A 24918-nucleotide genomic window follows, 5' to 3' on the forward strand; every position below is an offset into this window, starting at 1 on the left:
AAAATAACTTTCATCCCTCTGGGGTCCCGATCTCATACATCTGCTTCGCTGACTGGGCGATCAGACAACATATCCCCGGACATTTTACTGATTCAAACTTTCCCACCAATTCAGCTTTTCATTTGTTGTTCTTGCACAATCCATAGACTAGATTTGCTAAAATGGCGACAATGGTAACATATGTGAAGTTACATTTTAACTTATGTATTTCCCTTACCTGAGTTCTTACACGGGTATCCTTCAGAAGACAAACTGCAGGCATATGTGGATACAGGAGCATAAGACGCAGAGGTTTTCAAATGAGGGTCCCTGACAATAACATTGTATATCACACCAGTGCCAATATAAGAGTTTCCATAGGTTATTGACTGCTGGAACGAATTTCTTGTGGTGATCTGTTGTAGTAAGAGCAAGTACCTTAAGTCTGCAAATATACCAACAAGCTAAGTTACTATTAAGAGACTTTCCTTATCTGGTCTCACAAAACTGCATTTAACATTGATGGTTTGTGTCAACTGCACTTAGTGCTAATTATAATAATAATCATATCTTTATTGTCACAAGTAGGCTTACATTAACACTGCAATGAAGTTACTGTGAAAATCCCCTAGTCGCCACATTCCAGCACCTGTTCGGGTACACGGAGGGAGAATTTAGAATGTCCAAATTACCTAACAAGCATATCTTTCGGGACTTGTGGGGGGAAACCGTAGCATCCGGAGGAAAACCCACGCAGACACGGGGAGAACGTGCAGACTCCGCACCGACAGTAACCCAAGCCGGGAATCGAACCTGGGACCCTGGCACAACCACTGTGCTACCGTGCTGCCTTATCAGAAACAACACCCTAAGTTTACTTGCATGACAACAGCATAAACACAAGTAATAAACAGAGCTAAGCAATTACACTACCAACAGATCAGATCTAAGCTCTGTAACCCTGCCACATCCATTTGTGAATGGTGGTGGATAATTCAACAACTCACTGGCAGGGGAACTCCACAAATATCCCCATCCTCAATGATGGAGGAGCCCAGCATGTCTGTAGAAAAGATAATGGCTGAATCATTTGCAACAACCCTTCAGCTAGAGGTGCAAGTGGATGATCCATCTCCTCCATCTCAGGAGGCAAAGGTGCCACTCTGAGGCTATTTCGATTCACTCCACATAATACCACAAAATGACTGAAGGCACTGGATTCTGCAAAGTTAATGTGCCCCAACAACAGTACTTGAAGAGTTGTGCTCCAGTAGCTGCCCAGCCCCTAGCCAAACTGTTCCAGAACAGTTACAACACTGGTATCGAGCCAACAATGTGGAAAATTATCCAGGTGCATCCTATATACAAAAAGGAGAAATCCAAACCAGTCAATTGCTGCATCGTTTGTCCACTCTCAATTATCAACATAGGGAAGGGGTCATGGAGAGTGCTATCAAGTGGTAGTTAGTAATAAACTGTGGACTGACGCTCAATTTGGGTTCTGCCTGGGTTCAGATCCTGACCTCATTACAGCCTTGGTTCAAACATGCACAAATGAGCTGAATGTCAGAGGTGAGTTGAAGGTGACTGCCCTTGACATCAAGGCAGCTTTAGACCGAGTATGGCACGCCCTAGCTAAACTGGAATCAATGGGAATCCGGAGGAAAAATCTCTGCTGGTTTGAGTCATACCTGGCACAAAGAAAGATGGTTGTGGCGGTTAAAGGTCAGACAGCTCCACAGTATCTCTGCAGGAGTTCTTCAGGATATTGTCCTAGACCAAACCATCTTCAACTGTTTCATTAATGACCTTCCTCCATCATATGGTGAGAAGTGGACATGTTCGCTGATGAGTGCGCAATATTCAGCACCATTCGCAGCAATTCATATTGGAGCAGTCCATACCCACATGCTGTTTGGACAACATTCAGGCTTGGGCTGACAAGTGGCAAGTTGCATTGGTGCCAGCCAATGACCATCTCCAACAAGAGAGAATCTAGCCATCGCCTCGTGACATTCAACGGCATTACCATCACTGAATCCTCCAGTATCAACATCACTGTTGTTTCCATTGACCCGAAAGTGAACTGGACTAGTCAGACGAATACCATGGCTACAAGAGCAGGTCAGGCTGGGAAGTCTCACCACCTGATGCCCCAAAGCCTGTCCACCATCTACAAGGCACAAATCAGGAGGGTGATGGAATACTCTCCACTTGCCTGGAGCAGTGCAGCTCCAACAACACTTAAGATACAGACCGTTCACAGCCAACTAGCAGAATTGATGAGCACCCTTCCACTGCCTTAAGCATTCACTCCCTTTGTGGTACATAGTAGCAGCAGTTTGCCATCTACAAGCTGCAGACCAACAACTCACCAAGGCTCTTTCGACTTCATCTTGCAAACCTACAAACCGTACCACCTACAAAGGACAGGAGCAGCAGATACAGGAGAACCTCACCACCTACAATTTCCTCTCCCAAGCCACACACCATCTCGATTTGGAACTATATTCTTGTTCCTTCATTGTCACCAGCTCAAAGTCCTGGAACTGCCTCTCTTAACAGCACTGCGCATGTAGCTATACCACGTGTACTGCAGCGGTTCAAGAAAGTAGCTCATCGCCATCTTCTCAAGGGCAATTACGGATGGACCGTAAATGCTGGGCTAGCTAGCGAAGCTCACATCTCTTGAATGAATGAAAAGAGTTTCTTATTCCTAGAACCATGCTTTATTGCACTTTCCCCCTCAAATAACTTCAGCACCATTCTGCGATACTGCAGCCGAGGACCCAAGTCAGTGTTTTCGACAGGTTTATCAGAAATTCCTTGCTTTTGTCCTCCATCTCCCTGTTAATCACGGGCAGGATCCATCAATCTTTATTAACTCTTTCTCAATCTGCCCTGATCCCTTCAATGATTTGTGGCTCTGCTCCTTCATCACTTGGCAAACTGTACTCTTAGGCTGTCTCTCCTTGTTCTTCAGGCCAAAATGAATCACTTCATCACATTCATTTTTTCTGCCACTCTTTCCACCAGCAAATACCTTGAATTTATAGAGCACCTGATATATCCTCGGAATGTTCCCAAGTACTTTTCAGTCAAATACTTCGTTTTTGAAATATTGCCTGCAAACAGTTAATTTTCACACAGCAACAATCCACAAACAAGATGGGGCGCAGTTCAAGTTGCGATAGTAAAAAAACTTACTAAAGCGACAACTTACTGAAGCAAAAATAAATTTGGATACCTTGAGCTCAAAAGTAACAACTATCTTGTGTCACAGGTGGATTTCAGCCAAGTTAAAAGTTGTAAACCGGGAGAATTATTTTACCGTACATAAATGATATATTGAATTACCTTTATTCCATTCCTTTCGATTTCTTGTACAGATGACATTTTATTCATTCCTTTTGATAGACTTTCCATGGTGAGGTCACTCTCAGGTAGAAAATACTGGTAAATATCATAGGTCAGTCTCCATCGGGTGTGGACATCTGTCTTAACATCACAAGCAGGAGGTGCCAATTGTCTATCAGATGCAAGAAAATATATATATATATACACATGAATATTAAGCTGGCAGTATTGGTTTCAGAAACATTGGGCTGGATTCTCTGCCCCACGACCGACAACTTGGATCGCAATCGGGCATCCGGCTGAAATCAAGGTTTGCGACAGGCGCTACACCGATCGCTAATTTCTGCCCCCCCCCATTCCATCCCCTGCCACTGGCAGCTGGATCAGTTTGCGCCACATGCCAGCGGGAGGATGCTAATGGATCTTAATGACAACTGGAGTTTCTGTCACTGCCTCTGCCTGGGCTGCTCTCCAGCTTCCAGACAGGGGTCATTTTCCTGGGGATGGGTGGGTGGGTTGACCAGCCGCAAGGGATACTGAATTGCTTCCTGATTTGCACTCCTAGGGGGAACGTAAATTGGTAGCAATTCTCATCCGGTGGGAAAACATGGTCTCCAGTCTCCCAAAAAGACAATCTCGTCCACTGTTTCGAATACTTGAAAATTAAGGCTGGATTCTCTGTTTCGGAGGCTCAGTTCGCGTCAGAACTGAAAAGCGTGTGATTCATGTTTCCATTGGGGGGCGCTATTCGTTCCTCGATTCAGGACATGCAAACGGGCCAGCGCTCTCCCGGTGAGAAACTGAAGCAATTCCCAGCCCAGCGGGCGGTGTAACCGCTGGGGCCGGAATTAGCGTTGAAGAGCCTGTCAGACGGGAGTTGCTTTTAAGTGCTCCGCTTATGACACACTCACTGCAGCGATCACGATGGCTGAGAGAAAACCTCCTGCCAACGATTTCGGGAGTCTGAAGTGGACCCACTGCTCAATGTCAATGAGCAGAGGAGGGACATCCTCTTCCCCAGGGTGGGCTGCAGACTCAAGCCGGTCCTCCTGAACATCGTCTGGGAGGAGGTGGCAGGGGCAGTCAGCGCCGCCAGTCTCACCAGGAAGAGACATCATGTGATCCTGAGGGGAGAACGTCACTGGTGTACTCTCCTGTTCAGAATGGGACAGACTACCTGGGAGGCTTCTAAGTGTTATCCTTTTGAAGGATTTTTGTCCCTCCTACTTTGAAGTCGCTAGCCAGGAAACAATGGAACTCCATTCCTCTCACTATGAATTAACATAATCACTGGCTTCAGCCTCATCATTTCCCCGAATGAACAACTGGTAAATGTATTAACCTCTATCACCTAGAGGGACAAAGGCAGCAGATGCCTGGGAATTCCATCACTTCCAACTCAGACTATCCGGACCTGGGCAGACATAAACATCCCTTCGTTGTCAATGTGTCAAAGTCCTTCCACCCCTACCCAAAATGATTGTGGAGTAAATTCACAAAACAAACTGCAGCAGCTCAAGGCAGTGGTTCACCATCACCTTTTCAATGTCACAGAATCATTAGTGCTGAAGGACGCCAGTTAGCCCACCGTGTCTGCATCGGCTCTCCAAACGTCACATGACTTAGCTCCATTCCCCTGGCTTTTCCCCGTGCCCTTGTAGCGGTATTGTTGCTGGACTAATAATCCAGAGATCCTGGTAATGCTCTGGGGACCTGGGTTCCAATCCTCCCAGGACAGATGGTGAAATTTGAATTCAAATGAAACAATAAAATGACCGTGAAACCATTGGCGAGTGTCATTAAAAACCCATCTGATCCACGAATGTTCTTCGGGGAAAGAAATCTGCCATCCTTACCTGGTCTGACCTGCATGTGACTCCAAACCCAGAGCAATGTGGTTGACTCTTAAATGCCCGCTGAAATGTTCCACAAAGTCACTTAGTTCAAGGGTAATTAGGGGCGGGCCAGCGACACCCACATCCCATTAATGGACCGAAACAATCATCTAATGCCCTCTTGCAGGCCTCGATTGAACCTGCCTCCGCTCCCAGGCAGCGCATTCCACACCCGAACCACTCGTTGTGAAAACATTTATTCTCACATCACATTTGTTTAGTTTGCAAGTCATTAAATCTGTGCTCTCTCGTTCTTGATCCTTTTACGAGCAGAAACAGTTACTCCCCATCTACTCTGTCCAGCCGCTTATGATTTTGAACATTTCTATAAATTCTCCGCTCCAAGGAGAACAGTCCCAGCCTCTCCAATCTATCCTCATAGTTTCTCATCCCTGGAACCATTCTTGTGAACCTCTTCCAGACTCTCCTCCATGCGCTCACATCCTTCCTATGGCATTGCACCCAGAACTGTACATAATATTTCAGCTGAGGATGAAATGAAATGAAAATCGCTTATTGTCACAAGTAGGCTTCAATGAAGTTACTGTGAAAAGCCCCTACTCGCCACATTCCGGCGCCTGTTCGGAGAGGCTGGTACGGGAATTGAACCGTGCTGCTGGCCTGCTTGCGATTTAGCCCAGTGTGCTAAACCGCCCCTGGCTGGTTTGAGAAGGATTGAGGGAGCTAGGGCTTTTCTCACTGGAGCGAAGAAGGCAGAGAGGTGACTTGATAGAGGTGTACAAGGTGCTGAGAGGCATGGATAGAGTGGATAGCCAGAGACCTTTCCCCAGGGCGGAAATGGCTGTCACGAGGGGACATAGTTTTAAGGTGATTGGAGGAAGGTATAGGGGAGATGTCAGAGGTTGGTTCTTTACACAGAGAGTGGTGGGTGTGTGGAATGCACTGCCAGCAGAGGTGGTGGAGTCAGAGTCATTAGGGACATTTAAGCGACTCTTAGACAGGCACATGGACAGCAGTAAATTGAAGGGGTGGAGGTTAGGTTGACCTTAGATGAGGATAAATGGTTGGCACAACAACATCGTGGGCCGAAGGGCCTGTACAGTGCTGTTCGATGTTCTATAGCCCCATTATTGGAGAATCCCGCCCCCTATTTCTACGTGCAATCACTCCTGGAGTGAAGTATTCTTTCCGTACAGTCTTACAAAATAATTTAAAATATTAGGGTTTCGGTCCAGTATTCTAGCCACTGTTGGGGTCTGGTCTGGGATCGTAATACCTCGCCTGAAAAATATCCATTGACTATTACTCTCGACTTCCTATTATTCAGCCAAAAATCAGAAAAGGGTCATTTTCAGTCGACACATTTTCAGTATCTTGCTACTTGCTGACTTACCTCACTGTGCCCAGGTTAGCTGGTGCAAACGTAACAGCAGTTTCATATCTATCGTACGTCAAATGCAAATTTGGATCATTTTCGAGGGAAAACTCTGTGTTGCAGGCACCAGGTATAGGATCTGACGGAAGAGGGGAAAATAATAAATATTATGTGAATAGAATATTTGTTGAATATTACATTTTTAAGTTATAATCCCAACACTGGGGATTAAATTAAACTGTGGTATGGTGCAAACAGCCAATAGCACATTGACCACCCATTACACACCTTATTCAAGTGTGCTTTCCAGTGGCTTTAGTCAAGGATGTATAAAGAGCTACTTACAGTGTTTCACATTTACAATTAAACCAATGCCCTATTTAACCTCACTGTGCAGTTCATCAGATTGCAGGCATTTCCATTTGAGGTTAAAATGCAAAAAGACGCTTCAATCTACCATCAAATGTCAACAGTAGATTGGTAAGTAGCTTGCATTGGAATGTGCAAGACAAAAAAAATGTTTACATTTATACTGTGCCTTAAATGTAGCAAAACATCCCAATGTACTGAGGAAATTAAAGGTGACCAAAATATTGTGTAAAATGTTGGTTGAAGGAGGTTCAATGTTGCATTGCAGAGTGACTGACAGAGTGAAAGCATGTTCTCTAAAGGTTCAGTTGCTAACAATGGAGCAGGAAGTGTGAAGAACTTTCAGCAGACTTAAAGGCACAGAAGTGGATGCAGGAGGGCTAGGATGGAGCAAGACCTGGGAGGGACACAAAAACGGCGGGAAATTCAGAGATTCCTGATTTGCACAGTATGAGATCTGAACGCTAATTATAGGCAAGACACTATGCCTCATTATCCATCAATAAACTGTTGTAGCACGGTCAAACCTATAAACCCTGCAAGGCACCATCCATTAGTTACCACAGATGGGGAAGGGAAAGAGAAAAGAGCAATAGAAATGTTAATAATGAATTCAATGCCAAATCATAGAATTTACAGTGCAGAAGGAGGCCATTCGGCCCATCGGGTCTGCACCGGCCCTTGGAAAGAGCACCCCACTCAAGCACACACCTCCTCCTCCCCTTACCGAGTAACCCCAATTAACATTCTTGGGCACTAAGGGCAATTTAGCATGGCCAATCTACCTAATCCACACATCTTTGGACTGTGGGAGGAAACCGGAGCACCCGGAGGAAATCCACGCAGACATGGGGAGAACGTGCCGACTCCGCACAGACAGTGACCCAGCCGGGAATCGAACCTGGGACCCTGGAGCTGTGAAAATGAAGAGTCAACTGTGATAACCACTATGCTACTGTGCTGCCCCAATTGAAGTACAGAAAGTGAAATAAAGCGAGGGACAGATTGTATCAAAGAGATTAATAAAAAGGTAACAAACTTAATCTTCATAAATAATTAAAATTTGAAGGATCGAGACTCCACTCAAAGGGTGTCCGTGCCTGGGAGGTCGTTGGCACTAATTAAAAGTTGACAACTTTTTAAAGCGTACTTAAGCTGGAATGGATAAGTCTGAACGTTTTCTGACAAGTACTCATTTTTGAGAAGGTGAGACACCAGTCTTGCAGTTTTTGGAGGGGCAGGACATTCGGACAACAACCTGCTGAATTCTGCTTTTAACTGTGAATATGCAGTTACTGGAAGTTGCTGTCCAACCGTCTAATAAATAACAGCACAGGTAGCCTCACCGTGACACCTACTGTTGAACCCAGCCAATATCCTCCAAGTCCTCTTCCACAATCTTTGCTCAAGCAGCTGCACAAGGGAGACCAGTGATAAAACTGACGCGCATAAACTGTAAAATAAATTTACAGCCAATTCCAGACCATGGCTGCCATTTTCCCCCAACGAACAGGGTTAGAGGTTAAACATGGAATTATTGCCCCTTTCACACTGAAAACTCCAGAGCTGATGAAAGGTGGAAAGCATGCTGACTGGAAACCCTAATAAATGGAGATTGGGAGCTGACATCACAAGAATGTCAACACGGTTTTAATTAGCACCCAATCTTCTTCATGAAGCAAAATGGCATTGGCTTCACAAACAGACTGATCTGGCAAGGGGATGGATTTAAGAGGCATTCATCAGCTGGTAATTACGATGATGCGCTGCTGTGAGTAATAGACAATTGGGAGGTTTGCTCCTTATGACATTTTTTCCCCCTCCTTAGTCGCCCAGATTAAATATGCTATTCAATAGGTGACACTTCTGCTTCTTTTCGACTTGCATTTATATTGTGCTTCGAATATTGTAAAATGCTGGGAGGTTTTGCACTGGAATAGGCTGTAAGGAGCAGTTGAGAGACAATGGTTCCTTTGAAGGGTTTTGGTCTGGGTGCAAGGCTTTTGTGGTGATTCAAGCTGCTGAATGCAAGTTCGCAGAATCATTACCTCAGACACCGTTGAAACACCGCCGGGCATGGACAACTGATCTGCTCCAACCTGCCTGTCAGTCCAAGAGGGAAGAAAATCAGCTGGTTCCGACCAGCCAACTTGTGAGCGGGAGGGAGTGGCAAGGTAGCCCAGTGGACAGTCTTGAACAGCTTGACAAGTGGCCAAACCCTCAGCTATCTAACCTTTGAATGCTGGTGACCCATTTCTCCAAACTCAAAACAAAAAAGGTCAGGAGACAAATTCCTCCCCCTCTATTTCTTACTCTCCATTTTGTCCGATTCTGAATATTCAGAAAGCGCTGCTCTTAGCAATGTTCCACATGGAGCCCGTAACTCCATGGTTGTACATGACGCACTCACGATGGCTTGGGACGGTCTTGAACTACAGTTTTCCATAACGAAGGCAAGATAGCTGCACCAGCTCACATACCTAGAGCGGTGTAGGAGAGAGCAAACAGAACTGCCGACACCATTTCTTCTCCAGCTCGAATGAAGAAAGTGGCTGGCGTCAACGTGAGCACTACACCAGCACTCGGACTTGTATATGATGCATCTGCAGGAAAGGACTGAGACATAAAAGGAAACAAGTCAACTCCCTGAGAATGCAGAACTGGTAGATAGACATTGCATGCCTGTCTAAAATGTCAATTTAGTGACAGAGGATTCACAACCCCATTAACTACCACTATTAAATTCAAATATTCTTAAACTTGAATCTTCAATACAATATGCAATTCAAACTGTCGCCAGCCTTCAAATCTGGATAACAATCAAACAAAAACCTTCAGAATGCGTCGATTAGTAATTTGAATGATTTCCACATGTTCAGAGAACTCTTGCATGGTGTAGACCTGAATCCGACCTGAACAAGTTGGCTTAGATTCCAACTGGCTCAAAATTTCCACTTTTACTTGAGTTTCATCATAAAGCCAGCAGAGTGCCTCAGTCTTCATAGAATCATAGAATTTACATTGCAGAAGGAGGCCATTCAGCCCATCGCGTCTGCACCAGCCCTTGGAGAAAGCACCCTATTTGGAGACTAAGGGACAATTTAGCATGGCCAATCCACCTAACCTGCACGTCTCTGGACTGTGGGAGGGAACCGGAGCACCCGGTGGAAACCCACGCAATTCACAAATTCAAGACGGAAATTGAGTTTGCCCTCAATAGATGATCTCCCACACACTTTCCAAATATTCACTCAAGAATCAGAATCGGATCATAAAACATTTTGTTTCACTGTGCCCCTAAAAAGTGAAGTCAAAGGTTTATAAAACAGCAGATACTTCACGTCACACCGACCTGCGATTGGTTTGAACACCTGTCAAAAAGAACTGATGAAGGTAATCCTTTGGGAGAAATGGTTTCTTACCGGAGAGAGGGACACCATCACATCCTGCATATGAGTGTATACTTGGGCAATCACAAAGGCAGTCTGGCTACTTATGTTTGTCACCACGATGCGTTTACATTCGTTAGGCTCCAATAGAACAGAAACTGGCTCCAAGAGAGGAATTTTAATGTAACCTACACAGACAGAATTCAAAATCAAAATTACATTAGGTCAACACCTCAGTACCCACAGAGCGCAGTGTCACACTGAGCCCAGCATACACAGAGCGCAGTGTCACACTGAGCCCAGTATACACAGAGCGCAGTGTCACACGGAGCACAGTATACACAGAGCGCAGTGTCACACTGAGCCCAGCATACACAGAGCGCAGTGTCACACTGAGCCCAGTATACACAGAGCGCAGTGTCACATTGAGCCCCGTATACACAGAGCGCAGTGTCACACTGAGCCCCGTATACACAGAGCACAGTGTCACACTGAGCCCAGTATACACAGAGCACAGTGTCACACTGAGCCCAGTATACAGAGTGCAGTGTCACACTGAGCCCAGTATACACAGTGCAGTGTCACACTGAGCCCAGTATACAGAGCGCAGTGCCACACTGAGCCCAGTATACAGAGTGCAGTGTCACACTGAGCCCAGTATACACAGTGCAGTGCCTCCCTGAGTCCTGTATACAGAGTGCAGTATCACGCTGAGTCCTGTATACAGAGTGCAGTGTCACACTGAGCCCAGTATACAGAGTGCAGTGTCACACTGAGCCCAGTATACAGAGTGCAGTGTCACACTGAGCCCAGTATACAGAGTGCAGTGTCACACTGAGCCCAGTATACAGAGTGCAGTGTCACACTGAGCCCAGTATACAGAGTGCAGTGTCACACTGAGCCCAGTGTACAGAGTGCAGTGTCACACTGAGCCCAGTATACACAGTGCAGTGCCTCCCTGAGTCCTGTATACAGAGTGCAGTATCACACTGAGCCCAGTATACAGAGTGCAGTGTCACACTGAGCCCAGTATACAGAGTGCAGTGTCACACTGAGCCCAGTATACACAGTGCAGTGCCTCCCTGAGTCCTGTATACAGAGTGCAGTATCACGCTGAGTCCTGTATACAGAGTGCAGTGTCACACTGAGCCCAGTATACAGATTGCAGTGTCACACTGAGCCCAGTATACAGAGTGCAGTGTCACACTGAGCCCAGTATACAGAGTGCAGTGTCACACTGAGCCCAGTATACAGAGTGCAGTGTCACACTGAGCCCAGTATACAGAGTGCAGTGTCACACTGAGCCCAGTATACAGAGTGCAGTGTCACACTGAGCCCAGTATACAGAGTGCAGTGTCACACTGAGCCCAGTATACAGAGTGCAGTGTCACACTGAGCCCAGTATACAGAGTGCAGTGTCACACTGAGCCCAGTATACAGAGTGCAGTGTCACACTGAGCCCAGTATACAGAGTGCAGTGCCACACTGAGCGCAGTGTACAGAGTGCAGTGATACACTGAGCCCAGAATACACAGAGTGCAGTGTCACACTGAACCCAGTATACAGAGCGCAGTGCCACACTGAGCCCAGTATACAGAGTGCAGTGTCACACTGAGCCCAGTATACAGAGTGCAGTGTCACACTGAACCCAGTATACAGAGTACAGTGCCTCCCTGAGTCCTGTATACAGAGTGCAGTATCACGCTGAGTCCTGTATACAGAGTGCAGTGTCACACTGAGCCCAGTATACAGAGTGCAGTGTCACACTGATCCCAGTATACAGAGTGCAGTGTCACACTGATCCCAGTATACAGAGTGCAGTGTCACACTGAGCCCAGTATACAGAGTGCAGTGTCACACTGAGCCCAGTATACAGAGTGCAGTGTCACACTGAGCCCAGTATACAGAGTGCAGTGTCACACTGAGCCCAGTATACAGAGTGCAGTGTCACACTGAGCCCAGTATACAGAGTGCAGTGTCACACTGAGCCCAGTATACAGAGTGCAGTGTCACACTGAGCCCAGTATACAGAGTGCAGTGTCACACTGAGCCCAGTATACAGAGTACAGTGTCACACTAAGCCCAGTATACAGAGTACAGTGTCACACTAAGCCTAGTATACACAGAGCGCAGTGTCACACTGAGCCCAGTATACACAGGGCGCAGTGTCACACTGAGCCCAGTATACAGAGCGCAGTGTCGCACTGACCCCAGTATACAGAGTGCAGTGTCACACTGAGCCCAGTATACACAGTGCAGTGCCTCCCTGAGTCCTGTATACAGAGTGCAGTATCACGCTGAGTCCTGTATACAGAGTGCAGTGTCACACTGAGCCCAGTATACAGATTGCAGTGTCACACTGAGCCCAGTATACAGAGTGCAGTGTCACACTGAGCCCAGTATACAGAGTGCAGTGTCACACTGAGCCCAGTATACAGAGTGCAGTGTCACACTGAGCCCAGTATACAGAGTGCAGTGTCACACTGAGCCCAGTATACAGAGTGCAGTGTCACACTGAGCCCAGTATACAGAGTGCAGTGTCACACTGAGCCCAGTATACAGAGTGCAGTGTCACACTGAGCCCAGTATACAGAGTGCAGTGTCACACTGAGCCCAGTATACAGAGTGCAGTGTCACACTGAGCCCAGTATACAGAGTGCAGTGCCACACTGAGCGCAGTGTACAGAGTGCAGTGATACACTGAGCCCAGAATACACAGAGTGCAGTGTCACACTGAACCCAGTATACAGAGCGCAGTGCCACACTGAGCCCAGTATACAGAGTGCAGTGTCACACTGAGCCCAGTATACAGAGTGCAGTGTCACACTGAACCCAGTATACAGAGTACAGTGCCTCCCTGAGTCCTGTATACAGAGTGCAGTATCACGCTGAGTCCTGTATACAGAGTGCAGTGTCACACTGAGCCCAGTATACAGAGTGCAGTGTCACACTGATCCCAGTATACAGAGTGCAGTGTCACACTGATCCCAGTATACAGAGTGCAGTGTCACACTGAGCCCAGTATACAGAGTGCAGTGTCACACTGAGCCCAGTATACAGAGTGCAGTGTCACACTGAGCCCAGTATACAGAGTGCAGTGTCACACTGAGCCCAGTATACAGAGTGCAGTGTCACACTGAGCCCAGTATACAGAGTGCAGTGTCACACTGAGCCCAGTATACAGAGTGCAGTGTCACACTGAGCCCAGTATACAGAGTGCAGTGTCACACTGAGCCCAGTATACAGAGTACAGTGTCACACTAAGCCCAGTATACAGAGTACAGTGTCACACTAAGCCTAGTATACACAGAGCGCAGTGTCACACTGAGCCCAGTATACACAGGGCGCAGTGTCACACTGAGCCCAGTATACAGAGCGCAGTGTCGCACTGACCCCAGTATACAGAGTGCAGTGCCACACTGAGCCCAGTATACAGAGTGCAGTGTCACACTGAGCCCAGTATGCACAGTGCAGTGTTACACTGAACCCAGTATACAGAGTGCAGTGTCACACTGAGCCCAGTATACAGAGTGCAGTGTCACACTGAGCCCAGTATACAGAGTGCAGTGTCACACTGAGCCCAGTATACAGAGTGCAGTGTCACACTGAGCCCAGTATACAGAGTACAGTGTCACACTAAGCCCAGTATACACAGAGCGCAGTGTCACACTGAGCGCAGTATACACAGTGCAGTGTCACACTGAGCCCAGTATACAGAGTGCAGTGTCACACTGACCCCAGTATACAGAGTGAAGTGTCACACTGACCCCAGTATACAGAGTGCAGTGTCACACTGAGCCCAGTATACACAGGGCGCAGTGTCACACTGAGCCCAGTATACAGAGCGCAGTGTCACACTGAGTCCAGTATACAGAGCGCAGTGCCACACTGAGCCCAGTATACAGAGTGCAGTGTCACCTGAGTCCTGTATACAGAGTGCAGTGTCACACTGAGCCCAGTATACAGAGTGCAGTGTCACACTGAGCCCAGTATACAGAGTGCAGTGTCACACTGAGCCCAGTATGCACAGTGCAGTGTTACACTGAGCCCAGTATGCACAGTGCAGTGTTACACTGAGCCCAGTATACAGAGTGCAGTGCCACACTGAGCCCAGTATACAGAGTGCAGTGCCACACTGAGCCCAGTATACAGAGTGCAGTGTCACACTGAGCCCAGTATACAGAGTGCAGTGTCACACTGAGCCCAGTATACAGGGTGCAGTGTCACACTGAGCCCAGTATACAGGGTGCAGTGTCACACTGAGCCCAGTATACAGAGTGCAGTGTCACACTGAGCCCAGTATACAGAGTGCAGTGTCACGCTGAGCCCAGTATACACAGTGCATTGTCACACACCTGCCCTCTCAGGTGTGTGCAAGAGATCTCACTACACAATGAAAAGTTGCAGTTTTACTCAAAACAGGGTACACAGAAAAAAGCATTTTACTAAATGACAAGTCCAACATCTGCACCCTAATTTTAAATCGCAGAAATGACACACTACACTGAGCCATTTAATAGTTGCACTTATGCATAGTAATTCCAAATTGAACATGCAAAAAAAAACTTTAAAACCTGCTTTCTGGTATCTGGGAAACTATGATAAACTCAATCTCCCCACAAACCAGCCCAATCAGCAAAAAGTAAACAATCCCCACACCACCCTCCCGACAATTTCGATCACGACCAGGTTTGTGGGTGGGGGCCAACATTTTAAAACCAGCAGGCAAAAGTCGCAAAAAAAAACTCAATTCGCGTCCAACACAATCTACCCTCAAACTTCCGGAGCGTTCTGTGCCGGCCCGGTCAATTTCAGAGACACCGACACAAAGCCCTGCTGGCAACTGGTCAGCTGTCCCCCTGGGAGAGTTTCGGGCAGATTGGCGGAGCCGCTTGGGGGCGAGGGGAGGCACATCCCACCACCCCTGTGAAAGTCACCACACTGGCGCAAAGTCATTTCTTTCCAAGTCACTCACATCTATTTTTTAAGTTTAGCGAAAGGCACGACAGTGGGCGAAGGGAGAAAGTGAAAGTAAACAACGCAGGCTGCAAAAGGAGCTCCACAAAGTTCAAAACCCAAGTTTGAAAGTTGGCAAACTCATCCAGAATAATTCATTGGGGACAGATATATATAAAGAAAGAGGGGTGGTCGGTTAGGTTAAGTGCTCGATTTAAAATGTAAATTTGGACGAAGAGTTGCTGCAGAGGGGAAGCTGTGCACCAGTCAAAGCGGAAGAGATGCCCAGACAGGGCTGCAATCTGCCCATTGCAGCCTTCAACATGCTCACCTGCAGCGGCCCTGGGAGGCGCACTGCCCGCACCTCCTGCCAGCCCCCTGGAGCTATAGCTCTGGGCACTCAGCATTCCGCTTGCAGCAGCCAGCAGCAACTCCACAGCACACAGCCGCATGCTTCACTCTCCTCCACCTCTCAGTCAGTCTATCACCCCCTCCTCCTCCCTGCTCGCATTGGGCCAGCTCTGCACCCTGCAGCACGTCACATCCTGAAAGCAAGTCTGCTCCTGACGTGACCACATTATCCTGATTGCCCATTATTATTGTTCACAGCAGCTGTTTGACCCACGAGCAGCCTTTCCGTGGTGCCAACGCCATCTGTGTTGATGCACACTCCATACGTGGCATTATGACCAAAAGAAGCACAGGATCATAGCATCACCACAGTGCAGAAGGAGGCCATTCAGCCCATCGAGTCTGCACCGACCCTCTGAAAGAGCACCCTACCGAGGCCCACTCCTCTGCCCTATCCCCATAACACCACTTTCCGACACTAAGGGGCAATTTGGCATAGCCAATCCACCTCACATGCACATCTTTGATGGGCGGCACGGTAGCACAGTGGTTAGCACTGTCGCTTCACAGCTCCAGGGTCCCCGGGTTCAATTCCCGGCTCGGGTCACTGTCTGTGCAGAGTCTGCACGTTCTGCCCGTGTCTGCGTGGGTTTCCTCCGGGTGCTCCGATTTCCTCCCACAAGTCCCGAAAGACGTGCTGTTCGGTGAATTGGACATTCTGAATTCTCCCTCAATGTACCCGAACAGGTGCCGGAGTGTGGCGACCAGGGGCTTTTCACGGTAACTTCATTACAGTGTTAATGTAAACCTACTTGTGACAATAATAAAGATTATTATTTGGATAGTGGGAGGAAACCGGAGCACTCGGAGGAAACCTACGCAGACACAGGGAGAACATGAAGAATCCACAGTCACCCGAGGCCACAATTGAACCCGGGACCCTGTCACGCTGAGGCAGCAGGGCTAACCACTGTACCACCGTGCTGCCAATACAAATGTTATTCGTGATTATGGGGAATCACTGATTAATCTCACATGGACTTCTTCGAATACAGATCCCATGGCGAGCGGGCAGGATGTGGCTTTGTTAATGGGACCTTTAAATGTAGCTCCCAGCCCCGGACCGGCAATTCCCGATAGTCCTGGGTTGGCACATTTGTCCTGTGTGCCGTGGTAGCGACCTTATTTTCTGTTTGAAATAAACCAATTTGACCTTTCACTCCGTGCCTCCTGGAATTATTACATTGGCGCTGAGGATCAAGCATGGCATTCTGAGCGGCCTTTTCGAAACTCCCCGATGACAACTCCAGTAAGGAACCAAGCAAAAAGAAAAACCTGGCAATGCCCTTGTTTGGGATACGGATGTGGAGGACTGGCCACAGTATGCTGAACACATTCGCTACTTCTTTCACGCCAACAGCAACAGAAGGGGATGACAGACATGAAACAATCCTTTTGACAGCATGCGGGGTCCCCACATTCAGCATTAAGAGTTTAACTTCATGAAACAATCCTTTTGACAGCATGCGGGGTCCCCACATTCAGCATTAAGAGTTTAACTTATCTGCAGCCCCTGACACCGAAACCTTCAGTGCGCTTATAGATAAAGAACCATTCTGACCCAAAACTGTCCAAAATCCCCCCTGGTTACTGATTCAACACGGCTGGGAGGACCCCTTGGGAACCCATGACAGAATTCCTGACTAGATTAAGGAAGCTGGCCGAATACTGTGAGTTTGGCCCATCCCTGACTGAGATACGACGCGTCTGGCTAGTGTGTGGGATCAATAATGTCGCAATACAAAAATAATTGTGGAAGAACGCACCCTAGACCTCAAAAGGGCTATCGAATTAACACCATCTTTGGAGAACGCTGAGAAAGGAGTCCAAGAACTTCAAGGGGTGATGGGCAGTATGGTTCTCAGACTGGAGGGTGGAGGGGGGGGCACCCTCATACAGAAAAGCCAGCATTCCCAGAGAAGGCCCCCACATGCCTCACCCACCATCAACGTTCAGCCAGGACATTCTGGCATCTCAAAACCCTAACCCTAGAAATACCAGGGAAGCATCCCTGTAGGACTACAAGTGTCAGACTCAACACTCACAGTTACAACGCTGCTGTAACTGTGGCCAAAAGACAACAGAGGCAAGCCTGCCAGAATCAACAGTACGCGTGCCACCCCGGCCGGAAGCCAAAGCCACCTCTGACCCGGGCCTTGCAAGTCTATCAGCCTGTAGAGGATGGAACAATGCAACTAAGCTGCATCATCACCTATAAGGTTGCCCGATAAAGATAATACTTTTATCAATGCCCATTCCCTAGAAATGGAGATGGATACGGGAGCTGCTGTTTCCATCGTCGAGAAACAGACCTTCAGCATCTTCTCCCTAGGCCTGGTAGACACTAGAGCCAGATTGGTCACATATGCAGGGGACCTTTGAAGATTATGGGGACCACTATGAGCACAGTTACCTCTGGGCAGCAGACAGTCCGACTCCCACTCACTGTTGTACAAGGACCAGGACCCAGCCTCTTGGGCAGAGATTGGACAGGGACTGACTCCAGGGGACTGTCTGGACTGGTTACAAATTTTTAAGCTCGGAACTTGTGAACTGTACGAGGTCATTGGCAAATACCCCGAGGTATCCCAAGAAAGCATGGGTAGATTGAAGGACAAAGATTTATGTGGGCCCCAATGCTGTACCCAAATATTTCAGGACCCGTCCAGTCCCATGCTCTTTACTTAACAAAGTAGCTACTGAACCAGAGCGATTAGAGAGCCTCGGGACAATGTGGCCAGTGCAGTTCACAGAGTGGGCTGCACCAGTAGTCCCCGTCCTCAAGCCTGACAAGTCGGTCTGCCTTGACGATGGCTATAAAATATTGGTTAATAAAGCCTCATACTTCGGGCGGTACCCCATGCAAGGCATGGAAGGTCTATATACCAAACCGACAAGGCGTCAAACCACCACCAAAGTAGACATGATCCATGCCTACCTCCAACTAGAATGAGACAGGTGATCCAGGGAGTACTTGACGATTGACACCCATAAGGGTTTTTATATGAATATACATGCCTGCCCTTCAGAGTCTTGTTGGCATGTACCATTTTTCATCGTGTGATGGAGAACATTCTCCAAGGGCTCCACAAGGTGGCAGTATACTTATACAACATTCCAATCACAGGAGCCATGGAAAAGGAGCATCTAGTAAACCTGGAGGAGGTTTTGGGACAAGCTTCTGATGCAGCTGTCCATGTCAAACGATAAAAATGTGTGTTCAAGGCAGGCAAAGTGCTCCCAATGAATCCCGTGCTGGAAAAGACTGGCCCGGTTTCTCACAAAGTCCGAGGGAAGACCGTGAAAAAATACCTGGACCACCTGAGAAACAGGGAACCCACTCCAGCGGAGACCATTTCAGCAGAGACGATGTACTCGACGCCCTTTGTAACTACCTCCGGCAAGGGGACTCAAGAGTCATTCCCCCCAACAAGGAAGAATCAGAGTCCGAAATGGAGACTGAGGAGATTAATCCACCGCCAGAGGGCAGCACCGAAGACCAGACCTCCGCCTGTGGCCCTTAGGCACTCAACAAGAAAGCAACGAGCCTGAGCCCGCTTCATATCCCCAGTCTGGCTTCTGACATGAGGGGGGGAGGGATGTGACAACGCTCACGAGGACCACGGGGAATCGCTGATTGACCTGCCCGTGGGCTTCATCAAATACGAATTCCCATGTTGTGCAGATGGAGGTCTGCCAAGTTCGGGCTCATTAGTGGAACCTTTAAATTTGGCTCCGAGTCAACTCCTGATGGTCCTGGGCTGCGGTGTTTTATTTTGTGTGCTGTGGTAGCGGTTTTATCTTCAGTTTGACTTTTCACTCCGCGCATCCAGGAATTACTATTGTATCATTCACGACTTCTTGCCTAACTCATTAAAGTCTCCCAACATTGTAGTAAAGACATACATTCGCATTTATGTAGCGTTTTCATGACCACCAGATGCCGCGAAGTGCTCCACCCACTAACAAATACACATTATCAATAAAACTGCATTACCTAACATTTCAATGTTAACTTTCAATAAAAGTTCAAACCACATCAGTTTCATTCAATGCAATCTGCGGCACTCTGAGGTGCCTCACCGCATCCGCTGCTTATATCTGCATGGTAACACAGTGGTTAGCACTTTTGCTTCACAGCTCCAGGATCCCAGGTTTGATTCCTGGCTTGGGTCACTGCCTGTGCGGAGTCTGCACGTTCTCCCCGTGTCTGCGTGGGTTTCATCCGGGCGCTCCGGTTTCCTCCCACAAGTCCCGAAAAACGTGCTGTTAGATGAATTGGACATTCTGAATTCTCCCTCCGTGTACCCGAACAGGCGCCGGAATGTGGCGACTAGGGCCTTTTCACAGTAACTTCATTGCAGTGTTAATGTAAGCCTACTTGTGACAATAATAAAGATTATTAAAAATTAAAATTAAAGTTTTGGGCAGGACAAAAAGCATCTTTTACTGAGTTGATGGTCCTCCAGCAACAGTTGAATTTATCTCGATGTGCGTACCTGGTAACACATAGTCCTGTGTTATGGAACTGCTCAGGACGAATCTTGACAATGACGTCCGCATCTTTTTCAGACCTACATTGCAAAGGCGCATTCTCGAAGGCGGACAGTATTATGAGGGGCATAGACAGAGTGGATAGTCAGAGGCTTTTCCTCAGGGTAGAGGGGTCAATTACTAGGGGGCATAGGTTGAGGTGCGAGGGGCAAGGTTTAGAGGAGATGTACGAGGCAAGTTCTTTACTCAGAGGGTAGTGGGTGCCTGGAACTCGCTGGCGGAGAGGTGGTGGAAGCAGGGACGATAGTGACGTTTAAGGGGAATCTTGACAAATACATGAATAGGATGGGAATAGAGGATACGGACCCCGGAAATGTAGAGGATTTTAGTTTAGACGGGCAGCATGGTCGGCGCAGGCTGGAGGACTGAAGAGCCTGTTCCTGTGTTCTATTCTTTCACACCCCCCCCCCCCCCCCCCCCCCCCCCCGCCCCGGACAGCCACCTCCACAGCAATGTGCAGATGAGACAGAGACGGGGAGACAGAGAGATGTCCTGCTGGTTATATATTTTCAAACTGTAGGAAAATGTAAGTTGCTTAACGGGACAGTTTGGCCATGTTAATGGAGCTGCTACCTTTGATATGTTGATGAGCTCAATGACACTGCAAACAAATGTTTCCCTGAGGCAAGTTGATAATAATGGGGGATAGAACATGAATGGATTTGAATAAGATGCTAAAGGTTCAAAGGAAGAGAGAGTGTGAAGAGGAGGGTCACAAAGTGAGTCTACTTTGCATTTATATTCTAAAGGCTAGAATTAACAAATGCAGGTAATTAAATCTGAGCTCTGAGGAGGTTAGCTCAGAAAAGGGAGGTTTAAATGGGAAAACTGTATATAAGGAGATGATTAAACCTTTGCCGGGAAGCAGTTTAATAGACCTCAGTCAATAGCAGGAATCACTGTTTAACTCCCAGAAAGCAATGTCTTTCAATAAAACCTGTATTGAAAAGCCAGCAGTTTGTTCGACCTCAGAAACAACCCCAAAGCGATATAACTGCCTGGTGTGTAACAGGTACTGGATTTTTATAGTTTTTTTAATATCAGTAAAGCACTGTGGAATATTTGGGGAGAATTAGCTCTGAAGTAGATATTGTTCGGAATTGAGTAAAAATTGTGATAATTGTGTATATCCATCCTTTAAGTGTGCTTCAATTTTTATTGTTATATTGCATAATAAACATTTATTTTTATTTAAAATCATCACAAAACATCTGGGACATAATGGGCGAAATTCTCCGTTATCGGCGCAAAGTCCGCCGATCGGCGCAAAAAACGGCGCAAATCCGACTTGCGTCACGTCGCAAAAAGCATCTCGAAGTCTCCGGCCCGAAATGGGCTAGCAGCGACGTGACGGGATCCGCGCTTGCTCACGTGGTTCACGCCGTGCAGCGTCATACACGCCGCACGGCGTGACGGCTCATAACGACGCGCTGCTCCCCCCCCCACCCGACCGGAACACCCGACCGGAACACCCGACCGGATGGCCGGCCGCCGCTCAGCCCCAAGGTTCCAGTCACGGGATGTGGAGGCGCTCCTGGACGCAGTGGAGCAGAGGAGGGAGGCCCTGTATCCTGGGCACGGCGGCAGAGTTGCCCCACGCCACAGCCGGCGTCTGTGGAAGGAGGTGGCAGAGGTCGTCACCGCTGCGGCCCTGACACCACGGACAGGCACCCAGTGCCACAAGAAGGTGAACGACCTCGTCAGAGCAGGCAGGGTGAGCCTCCCCCATATCCCCCATATCCCCCCCTCCCCCATATCCCCCATATCCCCCCTTCCCCCATATCCCCCATATCCCCCCTCCCCCATATCCCCCCTCCCCATATCCCCCATATCCCCCCTCCCACATATCCACCATATCCCCCCTCCCCCAATTCCCCCATATCCCCCTCCCCCATATCCCCCTCCCCATATCCTCCCTCCCCCATATCCCCCTCCCCCATATCCCCCATATTCCCCCTCCCCCATATCCCCTATATCCCAAGTGAATCAGCCCTAACCTTAACCTCTGCAATACACGCGCAACCGATGGCGTGCATTCATATACCTGTCTAACACTGTTGCCTTTTACCCCTGCCACCACCCCGCCCCCCCCCCCTCCCCCCGCCCCGCCACAGGAGAAACACACACACAACTCCAGGGAGCATGTGAGGGCTGGAGGAGGCCCCGCTGATGAGAGGCCACTGACCGAACACGAGGAAAGGGCCCTGGAACTGGCTGGCGGACCTGAGGACCGGGAGGTTGCTGATGCAGAAGTCAGGGGCGTACTAGCAAGTGAGCCACCGACAGCCCATCCCCATATCCCCCCTCCCCTATATCCCCCTCCCCATATCACCTGATCACTGCCTGCGTGTCTAACCATGCATGCTTCATTGGGTATCGCAGGAGCAAACGTCGAGGCACCCATCCCCGCAGATGCAGACCGCCCGCAGGATGCCCCTCGGAGGCCACGGGAGACGGAGAGACCCGGACCCTCCGGCATGCGACGCCCGCAGGAAGTCCCTTGGAGACCACGGGAGACAGAGAGACCTGGAGCAACAAGGTCACGTGCGGGTGCGACGACGCAGGCGTGTGGCCACCCAGCGACGAGAGGGGCAGCCACAGGCCCCCGGCACAGCCAAGCCAGGACACCACTACCCAGGACAACCCCTACCCAGGACACGCCTACCCGGGACACCCTACCCGGGACAGCACTACCCAGGAAGACGAAATACCGGACAGTGACACAAAGTGGATGGGTGGAGACGAACCCCCACCCCAAAGTGCCATGGACTCAGAGTGGGACGAAGAGCACGACACAACGCCACTGCTGTCACCAACACCCTCCACCATCGCAGAAACACTCACCTCGGTTGGGCACTTTAGTGATGAGGCGTCTGGTACACTCACTGGTGCGCACAACACAGCGTCCCGGTACAGCAGGTGGAGGTAGGAGCAGCAGAGGGGCCGGGCGGTCGGAGGGCAGCCCAGCCCAAGCGAACATCTGCCGCCCAGATGGATCCCGGGTTCCTGGAGTTACCACACCACCCATAGATCCGATGCAACCACCGACCCGGAGACGAGCGAAGAGGGTGACGGCCGGCTTGCGGCGGCTGCAGTCGCAGGTGGAGGAGTCCACCCGCGTCCAGGAGCTGGGAGTGGTGCCGGTCATACGTGCCACCCAGGCTGACACCGCACGGGTGGCGTCCGCGGTGGAGGCAATGGGTGCGACGGTGTCAGACATGGGGAACGGTTTGCGAGGCCTGGGGCTTTCTGTGAAGGCGGCGTCTGTGGCCCAGGACATGGCTTCCCTCTCACAGGAGGCCAAGAGCCAGTGCCAGCGCCAGATGGCAGAGGCGCTCAACGCCATGGCCCAGTCTCAGCAGGCCATAGCCCCAGTCTCTGCAGGCCATCGCTGAGGGCATCGGCGCCATTGGCCATGTGCGAGCCGGCGTCGCACAGTCACAGACAGGGTTTGCCAATCCCCTGGGCTCCATGGCTGCAAACCTGCAGACCCCAGTCGATACCAGCACGGGCCTCCAGGACTGGCAGCGCCAGATGTCGGGGGGGCGTCGGATGGCCAGTCCGTTCGCATCCCCCACCCATGTAGAGGCCTGGGGGCCATCGGGCACCCCGAGGGGAGCATGAGGTGGTGTGGTCTGTCCCGGGTCCCCCTGTAGGGGAGGTCCCGGAACACCGCGACAACCTCGGGACTCCACCCCTTCCGTCCCAGGTGCATCGGGTGGGCAACGGGCAGGACAGGCTGGCAGCTCGCCATCCCAGTCGCCCGGGCCGCAGCCTGGCCCATCTAGGCCAGGACGCCCCAGGAAACGGCCGCCAAAGGGATCCCGTGTCAGAGGGCAGGAATCACATGAGTCCACCTCCAGTTCTGCTGTACCGTCTGGGGAACCACGTAGACGTAGTCCAAAGGGCCCGTAAGGCCAAACAATTAGACACTGAGTAAGTTGGCACGGGTGCAGGGCACAGATGAGTTTTAGGGGCTAGGGCACGTGCATGAACTCCTTTGGTTATTAAAGTCAATGTTACACCTACAGAAGCTGCCTTTGTGCTCTGTACAAAGCGTGCGGGGGTGTCATGTACGTTGAGCGCAAGTGTGTGTGTGAGGGGTGGTCTTACCTCAGCCCCAGGTGAGTCTGCCCTTCCCCCTGGGCCGCCATCAACATCCCCCGGGCAGAGGACGGGACCGTGCGCTGCAGTGTCACAGCCGCATGCAGGGATGGTCCGGGTGGATGGTGGTACTGTGGCCATGGGTCAGACATAGTCCGACGATGTGGAGCCAGGAGCTCATCGCAGGGCGGGTTGACATCATCCTCCATGGCCTGCGATAGACACGCGTCCACCCGCAACTGTGTGAGCCCGGCCCGTTGTGCCGCAGGTGGATCGGCAATGGGGGGGGTGGTGTGCATGCGGGTGGGGTGGGTGGATGGGTGGGGGGTGTGGGTGGTCAGCTGTTGCCATGGTGTGCGGTCTGTGGCCGTACTACCCGATTCCCACGCCCATCTAGTCAGTGAAGCAGGCGGCTATCAGCCTGTCCCGTGCCGCTGGCCAAGCCGGTAACGGTGGACAGCCACCCGCCTGTGTCTACCCCGTCTGCCCTGACCATTGCCCCCATCCTCCTCATCTGGGGAGGACTGCGCCTCTTCCTACTGCTCCTCCACTCCGCCCTCCTCTGCCT

At 49.7% G+C, this 24918-nt stretch overlaps 1 protein-coding gene across 3 annotated transcripts in view; it reads right to left on the reverse strand.

The window, feature by feature from the left end:
- Positions 1-15765, reverse strand: part of LOC140384723 (transmembrane 7 superfamily member 3-like) — a 34252-nt gene extending 18487 nt beyond the window's left edge. For all 3 annotated transcript variants that reach the window (XM_072466678.1, XM_072466677.1, XM_072466676.1), the window contains exons 1-6: positions 15613-15765; positions 10359-10513; positions 9417-9552; positions 6586-6706; positions 3337-3508; positions 218-395 (exon numbers count right to left, since the gene is read on the reverse strand). In XM_072466678.1, the coding sequence (XP_072322779.1) occupies positions 218-395; positions 3337-3508; positions 6586-6706; positions 9417-9552; positions 10359-10513; positions 15613-15733 (883 nt within the window). In that variant the 5' untranslated portion in view covers positions 15734-15765. The remainder of the gene's footprint in view (positions 1-217; positions 396-3336; positions 3509-6585; positions 6707-9416; positions 9553-10358; positions 10514-15612) is intronic.
- Positions 15766-24918: the final 9153 nt, after the last annotated feature.

The sequence above is a fragment of the Scyliorhinus torazame genome, chromosome 10 (assembly GCF_047496885.1).
Source record: "Scyliorhinus torazame isolate Kashiwa2021f chromosome 10, sScyTor2.1, whole genome shotgun sequence".
In the NCBI taxonomy this organism is placed as follows: domain Eukaryota; kingdom Metazoa; phylum Chordata; class Chondrichthyes; order Carcharhiniformes; family Scyliorhinidae; genus Scyliorhinus; species Scyliorhinus torazame.